The following is a 15371-nucleotide window of genomic DNA, read 5'->3' as shown; positions in this document are numbered from 1 at the left end:
TGTCTGTTGGTGATGTATGACTTACAGTTTTCCACATCTGACTTTTATGCATTTCTAATGTTTCATTTCCTTTCCAGATCTGCTAAATCTATTCTGAAGCCAAGGGTAGACAACCAGTACAAGGGAAGTGTTCTTCTTTAAATGGACATCTGCTCTTGCGGTATGGCCCAGATATCCAGTAGCAATGGATTTAAACAGCGCTCATCACCGCCTTTGGCAGCCTCAAGGTCAAAAGATGTGGACAAAGAGGAGGCATTGCAGATGGAAGCTGAGGCGTTAGCTAAGATGCAGAAAGAAAGACACGTAACTGGTAATAGACACACTCTTCATTCCTTAAGCAGCACCAGACAAAAAGCACAGACTCATAACAAACAGGACCATGATCTCATGGTGTTTCCAGAGTCTGATGCCAAGGGGATGGAAGATAAACTAAGTACAATTGACATAGAAAAACTTACTCATGCTGAACTAGAGAAGCTGCTGCTGGATGACAGCTTTGAATCTAGTAAAGTGTCTGCATTACCAGTAAGTCCTATTTTGAGCCCATCTGTGTCTTCGCAATTTTATCTTGGGCCTACAGGTCAGAGAAGACAGTGGATGCCTGGGATACCAACACCTATGACATGCACTTTACCTCCTATTTACCCCTCAGCTTCTTACACAAAACAAACTGGTGTATTTCATAATGGATTCCATCCAAGTGTGTCCTCCTATCACTCTAGAGAACCTGTTTACCTTGGTCTTCCAAGACAGTCGCAATACATTTCATACCCGTTGGCAGCTACTACGCCTTTCCATCCACAGGGAAGCCTACCTATATATCCTCCAGTACTTACACCAGAAATGGCACAAGTATTTGACAAAATTGCAAGCACCTCAGAATTCTTGAAAAATGGCAAGTCAGGCACGGACCTAGAAATGACTGCTATAAATTCTGCAGTTTCTAACCTACCAGCCTCAGAAAACTGTGGGGACGTGAGTAAATTTGACTGGTTAGATTTGGATCCCCTAAGTAAACCAAAAATGGATAGTGTGGAAACTTTAAATAAGGCAGAGAATGATGGAGAGAAGGCTTCAAGTATGACTGCTGAAGATCCATGGGATGCCGTGCTCTTAGAAGAAAAGCTGTTAGTTACTTGTCATCTGGAACGAAAAGTTAATGGTAAATCTTCTGGAGCAACAGTTACAAGGAGCCAGTCCTTAAATGTGCGAACAACTCAGCTTGCAAAGTTTCAGGGCCAAACATCACAGGTATGTAAATCGGCATTTTTAAATTCCAGTGCAGTAATAAAGAATAATCATAGTATTTAAAGGCATTTCAAGGTCTGGATTTGTTTGTTAAATATTACTTGGCTTGAGCAGTGTCCAAATAATATGATGTTACTGGCATGTGCATGTAGTAGTGATATTCAGAAAATTGTATGTTGGTACTGAATGAAATCTCAGAATACCTCTGGCCTTGTGTAACCTTTCCACAGATACTAAGGAAATTGCTGTTTTTCAATACTCCACAAAAAGAAAGGGAAATAATCTTTAGAACAATTACATATTTAAATCATGTTAATAAACATTTAAAGCAATGAGCAGCTCATATGATACTACAAAGTAGGTGGCAAGTTAGACACTGAAAGCTTTATCTTGAGCAGCCTTTATCTCAGATTTTGGAAAAAAAAAATCTTGCCTTACATTTGAGCCTGTCAGCTTTTATTAAGACAGCAACAAAAAAAACCCCAACAGTTTGAATAGAAAGGCGGCATAGTCAAAACTTTTCTGCTCTCTCAGCATCATTTGCAGTATTTCACAGGACCACTATGTAGGTAGAAAACTTTCCTTCTGTGTAGAAGTGTAGAGAGATCGTAGTCTAATCTTTTGGTTATACTGTTCTGGAAGGTGGGATGCCTGTTGGGTTAGAAACCCTGTACTTCTGTTCCGGAAGAAGGAAAACTATCTTTGTGGTTGGGCACAAAAGCAAAAGGGTGCCTTCTTTGGGGCAGGACAAAAGGGTGATCTTGGCTCTGGGATCAGGATCACTTCCATCAAACTTTCAATACAAAAATGTCAACAGAGGCTTTAGTTATGAGACTCATCTTTTGGAAATTGAATATATGCAGTTTGTATCAAGGCGAAACTGTACAGCAGATGATCTGTAGCAGTCTCACCTGGCTAATTATGCCTCCGTAAGTGCTTCCAAAGTGACTGTAGATTATTCAACTTTTCCCATGTTTTTAAATTCTTTCTATGATAATTGCATCATAAAAGAAGATGTTATGTTTTTAAAATATTAGTCACCTCAGTCGAAAGTGATTATGAATACTCTTGTAATTTTATTTTTTGGTAGAAAGAGTACAAAGACTGAAGAAGAAGTCTTCAGTGGAAAAGTCACCATCCTGGCAAGGGTGATAGTAGCAGAAAAAAACTATACTCGTAGAAATTGGTTGGGGGGGAGGGGTAAGTAAAAGATTTGTTTGCCTCTAGGACTTTGGACTATATATTTTGAATCTTAGCTGTTGTCTTCCTAAGTGTTTTTAGCAGACTTAGAACATGCCATTTGAAAAACCCAACTGTTATCAGTCAGGGATGGTTTCTAAACTGCTACTTAATTCTCCCCTCACTCACCGTCCCAAAATGGGGGAGGTTTTTTTCCTTTTTTCTCAGAAAAAGGAATATTTACTAGACTTTGGCTTAAAGGGCTGTCTAAATTTCCATTGAAGTGAAATTTTTGGCCCCTCATTTGAAGGATTTCCTGTTTTTTCTGGGCTAGTTGACAGTATTCTGGCAAAAGTTTAATAGAAGGAGAGCAGAGAAGGTCCAAAACCAACCCTTTACCTCTTTTTCTAAGGGATTGCATTTTTAATGTACAAGTGTGAAGATCTTGAGTCTAACTTCATTTTATTTCTTTTCCACTTACTGTTGAGCTCTGATATATGAGCTCAAGTTATTTCGTTGTATTGGAAAGGCATGTAAATTTGGGCTTTACAGCAGTTTGCTATTTCAGTTTGTTGTGTTATGTAGTGATGTGTTTGTCAGTTTTCCAGTGCTGGTTACTTGGTCATTACAGGTAGGGGCATCCTGCTTGATACACCCTTATTGCATTTGCTTTATTCACAAGCATCCCAACAGCACATGTCAATCCTGGAGTCAGTTAAGAGATCTGATTTTCTTATGGCATCGTCTTTTCAAACAATTTCTTAGTTTATAACAAATTCCTCCAGTGAATGCCCAAGTGAACGTTCAAGACTTAGTTTCTACTTGTGTTCCTTGGTCTGTGGTTAACTAGTTTTGGCATAATACTCCTCTTCTAACCTGTATTATAAAGTTGGCTGACAATACAAGACTCTAAGTTATCAGCAAGGTTGTTTCTGCTGCTCATGCTGAGTTATTAAAGAAGATAATAAATAGATTTAAAGCAGAGTCTCTTAAATGGATATCCTTTCAACATAACCTGTGGGGTTTGCTTTATCTTTTGCCCATCCTGTGCTACTACTTTGTTTTCTAGTTTAAATAATTTTCCACCTGGTATAAGAAGCTGAGTTATGTAGCTTATATTTTTGGCAGTTCTTTTGTATTTTATCCCCATTTACCTCTAAGTATATATTTCCTTCAAAGAATATCCTCAAGTCTTGCATCCTAACTAGTCAGGATCATTTCTCCTTCCCCCCTCAGCCTCCTGAGTAACTCAAGTCTCACTGCCCTTTTAAACAAAAATAGTAGTAAAAGTTTCTAGTGATACAGTTTGATTCTGTTATATGTAATCCCTTGAATCATAGATTGCTTTGAGTTTTGCTTCAATATTTGTTGAAGTAACTATGTATTCAGTATTCCCCTCAATTTGATTCCACTCAACTTGAGTGCTTGTCACTCTCATTTCTGAAAGCAGAGGCAAAATCACAATTTTGTCCTATTTTAAGTGTTGTCTTCTGTACCTTTCCACAGAGCTGAAGTGTCTTGTGGCTTTATAAGTTCATGGGATTTAACTTAACTTTTTTTGTAATTTACTGGGGTTTGTTTGGTGGGTTGTTGTTTTTTTTGGTTGGGTTTTTGGATTTTGGTTGGTTCTTGTTTTGTTTTTTGAGAGTAATGGTATTTACAGAACACTTCTGTTTTTGCAGTCTGTGCTGATACAAACTACTTGTCTAGTTTGGCCTGAAGCCCTTTCTTGCAAGTTATTTCCTGTTTGATAGCTTTTGCACCTCTTAGATTTGCTCATCTGGAAATTAAAGAAATTCAAATTCTGATTGTTGCTCAAAACTTGACTCATTTGAGTCAAGTAGATTTTTAAATAGATTACTTAGTTCATTCTGAAACTATGTTCCAAAAAGTGATCAAAAATTAGTATTGAAATTCAGCTAAAAAAGCAAGGAGGTATTTAATGTTTGTGATTTTCCATAAGGAGATAATTTCCAGCAGTACATATCTGTAATAACCTTGGTTTTTTGTTTCTTAGCCAAATGTGACCCTGAGGTCAACTGTGGGTAACAAAATAAACCTTTTTCTTTTCTTTCCTCATTACATTAGAATTTATTGTTTACCCTGGCTAAGCTTGCATGTGCACAGTTGCCTTGTAGGTCTCTAAACTTCTTTGAAATTAACAGCAGAATAACCTGAAATTTTTGCTGTAAATATTTCAAAAGTGTCACATAATAGTAAAAAGTTGCAGTGCTGCATCACTGGTGTGAGGTGGTAATCCACTTATGTGGTGCTTTCATACTCTGGTTAGTGTTGCAAAGTGCTTTGGGTACTTATTTGTAGCATTACTTAGCTTAGTTAAAAAGAAGTTCCTAGGTAGAACAGACTTTGTATAGTCAGCTTCTTGATTTCAAATGATTGTGGTTGGTCTTGAGCACTCACCAGCAGTTATTTGCACCTTCATCAAAGGTATTTACCTTTCACTTGATATGGTAACTTTCCTTTTCCTTGTATGATTTTTTTTGTTTTGTTATTGTGTAACTGCTTAAAGAATACTTATGCTGGATTGCACAGATTTGTCAGCAGGCCTCCTGCAGTTGCCCAGAAGCATTTTTATGTGATGAAACTTGTCTGAGATATTATAATAGAAAAACCTTTTTAAATTTAAGGTATTATCCATACTTCTGAATCTTATTCCGAGTTTGGTGGCTTGATGGCCTCCTGCTTTAATTGCTTCCCATAGCATGGCTAATCCCCAATTACATAGCATTTATCCTTTTGAATTCTCAGTGTTCATGAAACCAATATTTTAGCTGAAATAACTAGGTTTAAATGCAATTCAAGTAGCAGTTATGGGTTGTTTATATTAGCCTTGCCAAGTTTAGGTTATACTATTCAAACAAGTTAATATGAGGGGAAAAAAAAAAAAGTGCTAAAAGGAAAAGACCTGACAGCTCCTAGCATGTTACAGATTTGACCTGCCTCTTCTGAGTGTAGTTGAACTACAATACATGATATGCTCAGTGAAATCAGATGCTCAGCTAACTTTGTCAGCTAATGATAAGTAACCCACATACTAGTTAAGCAGTTAATCACTATTTCAAATAAGAATAAATTGTGATGATTTTTAGAACGGTAGTCTGCTTTTTTTTTTTTTTTTGACTCCCTCGTTTCCATAAGAATTGTAAAAGCTGTGGATGTAAAATGTAACTGGTCGGAAGGCTTTATCCTCTGTGTGCAATGGCCCTGGGTTGGACATGAGCAAACTCTTAATGATCAGTTTATCCCAGGGAGTATCTGGCTGGAGTTTCATGAGTGCTTCAGGGTAGTGGTGGTTGTTAGACTACAGGCTGTTGAGTTACACTTCAGTACCACTGGTTCTTCCAGTTGCTCTCTGCTTTTTGCTCACACTGGCATTTGTATGGCTGGATTGTGAATTGCATCAGAAACTGATATGGATTAAAGACTGCTGCAGTTTTTTGTTTGTGTTTGGTTATGGTTTTGTTGTTGGTTTGTTTGGGTTTTTTAAAGTTTATTGGATTTTGTTGTTTGAAACTGCAGTTCTCTTTTAGCAATTGTATTTTAGATTGAATACTTCAAAGACTGTGGTTTATGTATTTGTGAGCTGGTGGGTGTACATGGCATAAAGGATTGAAACAGCAGTCGTTTCATACCACGAGATTAGTTCCAAGTTTAGTGTTCTGAATGCTATTTCCTTCCAGTGTACAACTTTTCTTTTCATGCTTTGTAGGAAAAGGTAATCATGGGCAGAACTCGTGTAATGGTTCTTTCTGGAACTACACTGAAAGTTGAGTCATAGACGTGGAAGAAAAAAAATATTTGTCTTCCTGCTTTGGTTCAGCAAAATCTTTCCAAATTCTAATGCAACAAGTCACTGCTGAGAGCTCAGGAACTGCTTGCAACTTCATCTTAACTGATAATGATGCTGTCAGATAAATTACCTTCTGTAAGAGAGTCCAGTGAACCTTAATGCTTTTCAATTTAGTTGCTATGTGCATTTTTCTCCTTATAGAACTTGACATAAAACTAATAGTAAAACTCAGACTCATTAAAATCTTTCATCAACACATGGCTTTGCTGGCTATAGGAATAGGTTTGCAGCTATTTAAATACTGTATTATCTTTGAGTTGCAGAAAGACAATGGGACCACTGGCAAGCTGACAGAAAACGTGCTTCTCCAAGAAACTGAAGGGCAGAATCAAGAACTGTCAGCTTTTTCTCAAGCAGTTACAAAGTAAGAAATTTCTGAACACAAATCAGCTTTTGGAAGGAGAAAAAAGAAAAAAAAAAAAGCTGAATAATTAATTTTTAGTTAGGTTGACAGGGCCAGTCCTACCTTTTTTGCTTGATGGAGTGGATTTCAGTATGTGTGGCTTTCCTTTTTTTTTCCCTTATCCCAGTTTTTTCCTGGTTTTGTCTTGTTTTTTTGTTGTGGTGGGGTTTTTTTGGATTTTTTTTTTTTGTTTGTTTTTGTTTTGTTTTGTTGTTGCTTTTATTTGTATTTGGGCTGGTTTTGTTCCCCAGCTCCTCACTTCTCCCTAAGAAAGTAACAGAATTGTAAAGGTTTTTACTACCAAGGTTTCTGGATTATCATATTTCCTCTTTATTTTTTTGGCCCTTTGATTTTTCCTGTTTTTTTCCCTTGATTTTATAATACCTTTTTATCCTCAAACTATTTTTCTATATCTACCTCTACTATCTTTTTAATACAATTTCTTTTGAAAGGATTTGGAGTTTTGTTGGGGTTTTTTGGGTTGTTTTTTTTTCCTTAGTTGATACACCTCACTAAATCGTGTCATGCAATGGCTTGCCAGCCCTTAAATGCTCTAATTTTAATTGCTTCCATGACTAGAATTCTGTAACAAATAAAACCTTCAAACTTGTTCCTGCTTTGATCAGGTGGTGAAGTTTCTTAAGGTCAGACCAGAGAAGATGGGACTTGATAACCCAGAATGCTCCTTCTTTGTTTTTGTTTACTGCTACAATTAAATGAGTTCTGGTTTTTGGTTTTGTTTTGCTTGCTTCATTTAGAACACAAACTAGGAGCCTTGCCTTTTTTTGTCTCTCAAGATCAAAATCCAAGAAATAATGGGGGAAATGGAGGTCTTTGAATCTGAAGGATAACAGCTACTTCTAAAACCGGGAATGTTTATAAAAAGAAAAACTCTGTAAAACCAAAGAGAATTCATATGAAACGTACTGATGAACAACATTAAGAGGAATCTCACATAAAAGAGGCTTGTTGCAACAGTTTCTAATTAAATCTAATTGTTGCCCTCTCTTTCAAGACACTGTGCTTAAAATGGAACTTGAAATAACTATTTTCTGCGTAGTATCTAAGTTCAGATTAGACTTCCAAAAACTGAGACATGTAAAAAGTTTTGTGGTCTGTTGCACATAAAGGAAATTACTCTTTTTAAAAAATATTTTTCAACAAATGCTATGGGTTAGGTTTTTAAAAACTGTTTTAGGGCTTAGCTTCTACAGAAGCTGCATATGTCCTGTAAGCATTGACCTATTAAATATTTAAGCTGTATGGAAAACGTGCCTAATTATAAGCTAGTATTTTTTTTCCTGTGTAACTACTACATGTATAATTACTGTGGGCAATATTCTATTGACAGTAGAAAAATTAAATGGCGTTTTGTACATCCAGTTTAGGTAAAGAGCAAAAGGTAGTTTTTACTGTTCTGGTTTGTGCTTGTTACCATGTTATTTTGCTTTAGTCTTAGGCTTATCCATTGCAGGTTTTCATAAACCTTCTGTACTTTCAGATTGAGGACCAAGTTTCCGTATGCTAATCGGCAAACAAATCCAGGCTTTGTGCTGAGTCCAGTCATGCTGCAAAGAAATATAAGTGGGGAGAGTGCCAGTATCAAGGTTTCCATAGAAATTGAAGAATTCCAACAACCAGTAACTTTCACATGTGATGGTATGTTTCTGCTTTTTAAATTCGAATTTGCTTGTGAGACTTAGAAAGGTGGGTTAAGTGTACACTCTGTCCTGGCCAATGATTTTCAGTTGTTGTAATCCCTGGGTCTCAGGTGTACGGATTACTCGTGGGGAATGTGGAAAAGGTGACTGAAGAAGGAATCTATTCTGGGTCACTGTCTCCATCAGAAAATATTTAGAAGCTGGCAAAGTAGAACCTTTTTTGAAAAAGGAGAGACAAAGCAAACCAGAAGCACCATTCTAGCCACAGCTGGGAATGTTAAAATAATTTTTCAGGAGTTTGACCTACTTTATGCTTATTGAGAGGACAGCACCCCCATGACACAGATTCTTAACTTTAATTTTTTTTTTTTTTTTCAACATACTAACGTGTTCTTGCAGGCTATCTAAATTCAGACAAATTGCTGTTAGGAAATCAGAATCAACATGGAAATCACCTGTTACTTGAATTCAATACATGCTTATGAACACAAACACTCAAATAATGCTGTCACTGTGCCACAGCTAGCTAGCCCAGTTTTATGGGTAACCAGGAATATTAGTTAGCTTGGGGTGAAACTTTTACTTTTGCCTTGTACGTAAATTTGTATTTTCTGTGCAATCAAGACAGCACAGTGTGTTTGCACTAAAGGCTGTAACTCTGGATGTTGTCCAATTCTGGCAGTTCATGGTGATAAAATAACTGATGATAAATTGCCTCAGGAGCAACTTATTTTTCAGCTTCTCTAATCTGTAGTATCTGAGCCCTTGTGGGGGTTCCCATTCTCAGACTGTGACACCTGGTAGAGGATCTGTGCAGTGGTGGGTTTTTATTATTTGATTCTCTTAACAGTGTAGATGTTTTAGACTTGCTTGTTCTCAAAAGATACGAAGTTGCTCTATTACTCACTGGAACTAGCTGCTTCATTTGAAAACAAGTTCTCAGTGCATAAGTTTTCATTCTTTATTAATTTGCTAGACCTAACAGTTATTCTGCTGAGATTTTATACTCTTTTGTTAAGAAATTATGTGGAATGTAAGTGTAGCCTAGGAAGGGTTTCTGCCCTTCATCCTTGGGTTTATACCTTTATGCTTGTAATAACTAGTCATCTGTTACTGAAAAAAAGCACTTGTGTTATCTTGTGGAGAATACTGTTGTGGCATTGCCTCTCTGTATCCACCATAGTAGTAACATTTCTTTTTGAAGAAGATTTGGGAAAATAAGGTCCCTGGAGGAGGAAAAAAGCAAAACAGTCTGAAGGTACTGATAAAAAAATGCTGTGTTTTTTTATGGAATGTTGAGGTACTTACTGACACGGTTTGTAATGATTTAGGAAGATCAGAAACTAGGTAGGGAGGGGTAGAGAGAGTTTTGTATTTAAAGTATTTATAATGTTAAATATATCTGTATTTTTCACCAGCGACAGCTGGTGGCTGTGGGAGAATCGATTTTGGGTTTGACTGGGATTCTTTCTTTCACTCCATAGTTGCTGGATGGAAGAGAAGAACTGTTTTAAAAAAAGCGGTTGGAGCTTGAAAGTGCTGGTAGAATTGCTTTTTGCAAAGGCTTGGTGATGCTTTCTGAGATCTGATCTGTACAGTCTGGAAACTGGCCTTGACAAATGGAAAGAAAAAAGGACTTTCAGTAGAATTTGCCTCTGATTCGGCTAATGGTCACTTCCTCAAAAGCAGAGCAAATAGAAAAGTTCCATCCCCAATTCTTCAGATACTGATTTTTAAACTAAGTAGTAAAGGCTGTCCTTATCTAAAAAATCCTGGAAAACAGACTGCGGACTGCTTTTGTACTTTTGGTCAAGTGACTACGCTGTATCCTAATTTAGAAAGGATTTACTGATTTATTAAACTACAGGCAGATTTTATAATTGCCTTTCTTTGCGAGGAAAAAAAACCCAAAAAAACCCAAAAAATGAAGACCTCAGACTATGAAATTTAGGAGGTTATAAAAGCATAAGAGTCTTCCCTATGAGTATAAAAATAAATTTCATTAAATAACTACAATTTGTGAGTGAGTAATTGTTAGTATTACTTGATTTATATTTAACTTCTAGATGTAATTTCTTTAAACAGTGAGTTCCCCTGTTGAGCTTATAATAATGCAGGCGCTTTGCTGGGTGCATGATGATTTGAATGAAGTGGATATTGGCAGCTATATCCTGAAAGTCTGTGGCCAAGAAGAAGTTTTACAGAAGTAAGCAAACTCTTCTTCATTAATATTTAACTTCATGCCTTTTCATGGCACAGTTACTGGAAAGTATGTCTTTAATGATTAAATGTGTGAAAGCAGAAATCTTAAAAACATGGGAGAGTCACACTTTGCACAAAGATCAGAAATCTCTAGAGTTGCTCTGAGATGCAGCAAAGTGAGTTCTCATCACCTTCCTAGAAATCTATTCTAATCTGCCATCTGTTGTGTTGAACGCAAACAAGCTTTTTCAGATGCAGATTTCTAGAGCATTTCTGTAGATGGATATTGTAGTTTTCAGCTGCTCTTCAAATTCTAGCAACCATGAAAAAAATCTACTGATGACTTCTGATTCCTAATAATTTGTGTTACTTGGGTTTTTTGTTTTGTTGGGTTTGGTGGGGTATTTGCCTGGTTTTTGTTTGGTTTTGGTTTTGTTTGGTTGGTTGGGTTTTGTGTTGGTTTTTTTTTTCCTCCTTCTCCCCCTCCCTCCTCCCAAGCTAATGATTTACAAATCCCAATTAGTTTTTTGGATTAGAATACTTGGTTTCCACGTTAGCCACAGTAGGTAAGAGCTTTAGCCAAAGTACAGGTATCTGTAATAGTATACTAAAACTTCTGCAGAAGTAAAAATCAGATCAAGTAGTATGGTGTGGAGATTAATTCACCATTTCCTTATTTTGAGCCAACAGGTTGCCTCAGATATTCCATGTGAGGTTTGTTGGTTTTTTTTTTGGGAAACACTGCATACTTTTGATGTAACTTAAGATTTCTTTTGTTTAACAGTAAGCACTGCATAGGAAGTCATGAATATATTCAGAACTGTCGGAAGTGGGATACAGAAATCAAACTGCAGCTCTTGACCCATAGTGTAATATGCAGCGATCTTGCACGAACAGTAAGTACCTCCTAAACTGCAGCAGGAGATTGGGAGTTCGTATCAGAGTTGATGGATCTGAGGCGTCACCTTTTTGTGTTTACAAATTAGTGTATCTGCTTGGTGTTGGGAATTGTGTCCTCTTACACTAAGAGAAGTTGAAATACATAATAATATATATAATACATAATAATACATAATAATACATAATAAATTTTCACAGTGCAAATTATATAAATACAAATGATATTTCTTATTGGGAAACACTAAAGCTGGAAAACATATGCAACCATTTGGAGTAAACTTGAGGTCTGAAAAGACAAGCAACAAATTTTGAGTTAAATAAAAGTTGAGAACAGTTTTTGCATTTAATTAGGTATGTATCAAACCATAGACAAAGGGAGAAATACTTGATTTCTGCATAGTTAAGCACTTGTTTGCTGTATCTTCCCTCTTCCCTCTGTCCCAATATATACACGCTTCATAGGCTGTTAATTTGTTATTTCTTTTTCCCTTTAAAGACATTGCTTTCTATCTTCTCCTTTTACTCCGTGGGTATTAATAATGAAACTTATAAAACAGTATTAGAAATTGTAGGTAATAAATCCAGTTCTCATGTTTCTAATGTTTTATTGCAGGATGATGATGACAGAACACCCATACAGCTAACCAAACACCTCTACAAAGTAGAAAAGCCTTTCAGAGAGCCTGTTATAAGGTAATATTATGTGGTTGTTTCAGTAATCAAGTCCACTGCTGAATTTCTGACCAAGGTTATTTTATTCTCTTGTATTTGTGATCAATAACTACTATTTTTTGTAGGTCTTCTATTGAAGAGCTTTTTGATGTATATCACAAGCAAGTTAACATAGCTCTTAAAAATGAGGTAAGGTCATTGCAAGTTATTGCTGAACCAGAAGTAGTTTATTAATGAGATAGTTAGGAAAAAAACTTGCAGATATTCTTGGGGAAACCGAGATCTGAACAAGCTGTCAAATGTAAGTTTGTAATAATGGATTTTTGGATTGCTTTCCTCTTTTCTTCCTAGCTTTTCTTGGAAATTACTTACTACCTAATCATCAGAATTAGAAATGTATCTTCCAAGTCCTGGATGCAAAATAACATTTTTCCTCAAAAATCTCAGAAGAGATTAATTTGTGGGAATAGGGAAAAGGTGTGAATTCTGACTGTGTCAGTTGTCAGCCATAAATGCTATATTGGTAGCAGATACAAATCTACACAGGTGAGCATTAATTGTTGAGTAGAACTGGAGTAAATGAAGTATGTTTGGAGCATACAAGTAAGTTTTACGCAAACTGTGATAATTTTTTAGTCTGCTGTATTGGATTAATTTAAAATATGCTGTCAAAATCATTGTCTATTTCAGTGTATGATAGGTAGCTTGAAACACTGTGCATGTGGAGTAATTTGGAGTAATTTCCCAAATGCAAAGGCAAGCTGAAGGTACTTACTTCTAAAAGGAGAAGCTTGGTTTAACTCATAGTAATATAACTTGGAGATGTAAATTCTCAAACATTCACTAACTATGTTCCTTAAACTGTTTCTATAAGAGCAGTCTTGAAATTAATGACTTAATTACAATACTTTTCATTTCCACTCTGTTTGTTTGCCTCTCAAAGGAATGCAGGCCTGAACAGACTGATGTCCACTATTTACATATTCCCTTGATGTTATTTAATTACCTTGATGGTGATTCACCCTATTCTCAAGGGTAATTTTGAATACAGTCTTTATGTAGAAGAGTGCGATGTTACTGCTCCTTAATATGGTGATGGTTTTGTTGCTTTGCTCTTGCAGCTGCTTCAGCTTGCTTGTTTAACTGTGATTTCACAGGCTGAGGTGAGGAATACAAAACATCTCAATTCAGACTTATATGTTCTACTCTTTCTACAGCCTTTTTAAGGATGGGAGATGTAGCTTGTAGGTGATGATGGTCAGGTTCAAATATCATCAGTTACTGCATTTTAAATTTCACTTACTGAAGTGAACTCCTATACATATTCAGTAGCTGAAGCTTGCTAATCAGTGAAATTGGATAAAGTAATCCATAAATAACTTGTACGTAGCCTTTGAATTTTATTCAGGTTAATTTGAGAACCTGTGAGGAAAATAGCAGTGGAAATTTTGCTTTTCATATGTCAAAATAGCTGTTATGTTTAAGGTGTTAGCTTTGAAGGTATGGCTTAAATATTTACCATGTCTTCTGACTTATATGGTTATTTTCTTACCAGGACGAAGTTAATTGTTGCCACGTAACTCCTAATCCAAAAACTTAATGATTCAAATGGTTTTTTTGTTTCCCATTTGTAGGAATACGTCTGGGGGGACAGGGAGGGTGTAGGCCAGGAATCAGTTTAGATTTTGAGGGCATGTTACACTAATCCCTTGTAAGTGACTATAAGTAATTGTGAAAGAAACATATACATAATGCCTTTAAAAAGTAAACAGTTATTTTGAAGCATATGTTTTCATTTTCTACATGTGTTCTTTAAAGTTGGATTAGGACTTTGCTTATACTAAAGCACAAACAAAAAAGATTCCTGTGAAGTGCGCAACCCCAATTCCTTTCCTTCTCCAAGATTTTGCATTTGCATTTACATTTTGCATTTGCTGCATATGGAAGAACCATTTAAATAATACTTAAGACAAAAGTTGCAACAGACTTTTTTCCAAAAGTATATTAAAGTGAAATAAAAAAGATGAGTTTCCATTACGGAAGCTACACTGTAGTGTAAGTGTAATATAAACCTATATGCTTGTTTTGAGAGGGCTGAAATTGAAATGCTGCTTCTTTAGCATTCCTTCCTCACTCTAATTGAATATCCTTTTTTCAGTCTACACTTATTGTGCCATGAGGGAATTTGAGCTTAATATCTCATTCAATAATACTTGTCTGCCAACAGCTTAATAGAAAAACAGTTGGAAACCTCAGTGTTTCCCAGGACTCTATACTATAATCCATACTAATATGTTTTTGGCATTGATAACTGTGCTGTAGGGAAGTTCTCAATGCTGAAGTTTTTATTTAATTCTTTCACCACAGTTAGTGTAATTGAGATATGCATCTCATAACGAAATTTTCTTGGCAATACATTATATTAAAAAAAAAATAAAAATTATAACAATACTGGGTTTCATGATTGTGATCAGATTAATCTCTCTCTTACTAGAACCAGCATAAAGCAGTAGATCATGTAATTAAGACTGTCAGAAAAATCTGTTCTACATTGGATTGTGTAGAGACTCCTGCAATAACGGAATCAGTAAAGAAGCTAAGAAGGGCTGTTAATCTTCCAAGGACTAAAAATGCTGAGGTAAACTTTGACACTATAAATTGTATTCTGAGGTGTGCTTCTTAACACTGATAAATACTACTTCATAGTCTTTCGTAGCTGGTAATACCAGCAACAGTCCAGTAAGGGTTATGTTTTGGTTTGTTGTTTTTTGCTTTTTATTTTAGCTGATGTCTTCCATTTTAACATCTCTTTGCTGTTAATGCATTAACTATTTGCTTACGGAATCCTGTCCTGTTCCAAGTAGTGACTTTTTTTAAAACTATTTTAAAATACTCATTCTGTAACTACAGATTTGTATTGCAGCAGATGCTACTAAATCTGACTGAGGGAGACTGGCAGCTAGCTCATGCCCACTAAAATCAATGCAGTTATGCTTAAAGGAGGAATTCACATAATGCACTTCCTGTGCAGTATTTATGTGAATAGCAACAGCATCTTAAAACTCTTAACAGTTCATGCTCTTGCATTCCTGAGTATAGGGACAAAAATAAAATCTCTCAAATAGCACAATTTTGATGATAAAACTGCCTTGAGCGAATTGGTCTCAAGGCACAATGTCAAAACAGTCATTAGTGGAGAAGTATGCAAATAAGTAGCCTTCTAATGCTGTTTCAG

General features: G+C 36.0%; 1 protein-coding gene across 2 annotated transcripts in view; it reads left to right on the top strand.

The window, feature by feature from the left end:
• Positions 1-15371, top strand: part of PIK3C2A (phosphatidylinositol-4-phosphate 3-kinase catalytic subunit type 2 alpha) — a 52838-nt gene that overhangs the window by 11769 nt on the left and 25698 nt on the right. Inside the window, exons 2-9 of one of the 2 annotated variants that reach the window (XM_080620161.1) lie at positions 78-1251; positions 6562-6662; positions 8203-8360; positions 10448-10568; positions 11349-11460; positions 12078-12157; positions 12262-12325; positions 14631-14774. In XM_080620161.1, coding sequence (XP_080476287.1) covers positions 142-1251; positions 6562-6662; positions 8203-8360; positions 10448-10568; positions 11349-11460; positions 12078-12157; positions 12262-12325; positions 14631-14774 — 1890 coding nt within the window. In that variant the 5' untranslated portion in view covers positions 78-141. Of the gene's footprint in view, positions 1-77; positions 1252-6555; positions 6663-8202; positions 8361-10447; positions 10569-11348; positions 11461-12077; positions 12158-12261; positions 12326-14630; positions 14775-15371 lie in introns of both variants that reach the window. The other variant, XM_080620160.1, reaches the window with a different exon arrangement.

The sequence above is a fragment of the Psittacula echo genome (assembly GCF_963264785.1).
Source record: "Psittacula echo genome assembly, chromosome: 5".
NCBI classification, from domain to species: Eukaryota; Metazoa; Chordata; class Aves; order Psittaciformes; family Psittacidae; genus Psittacula; species Psittacula echo.
Note: the sequence above shows the minus strand (reverse complement) of the source record. Positions and strands in the feature narration are given on the sequence as shown.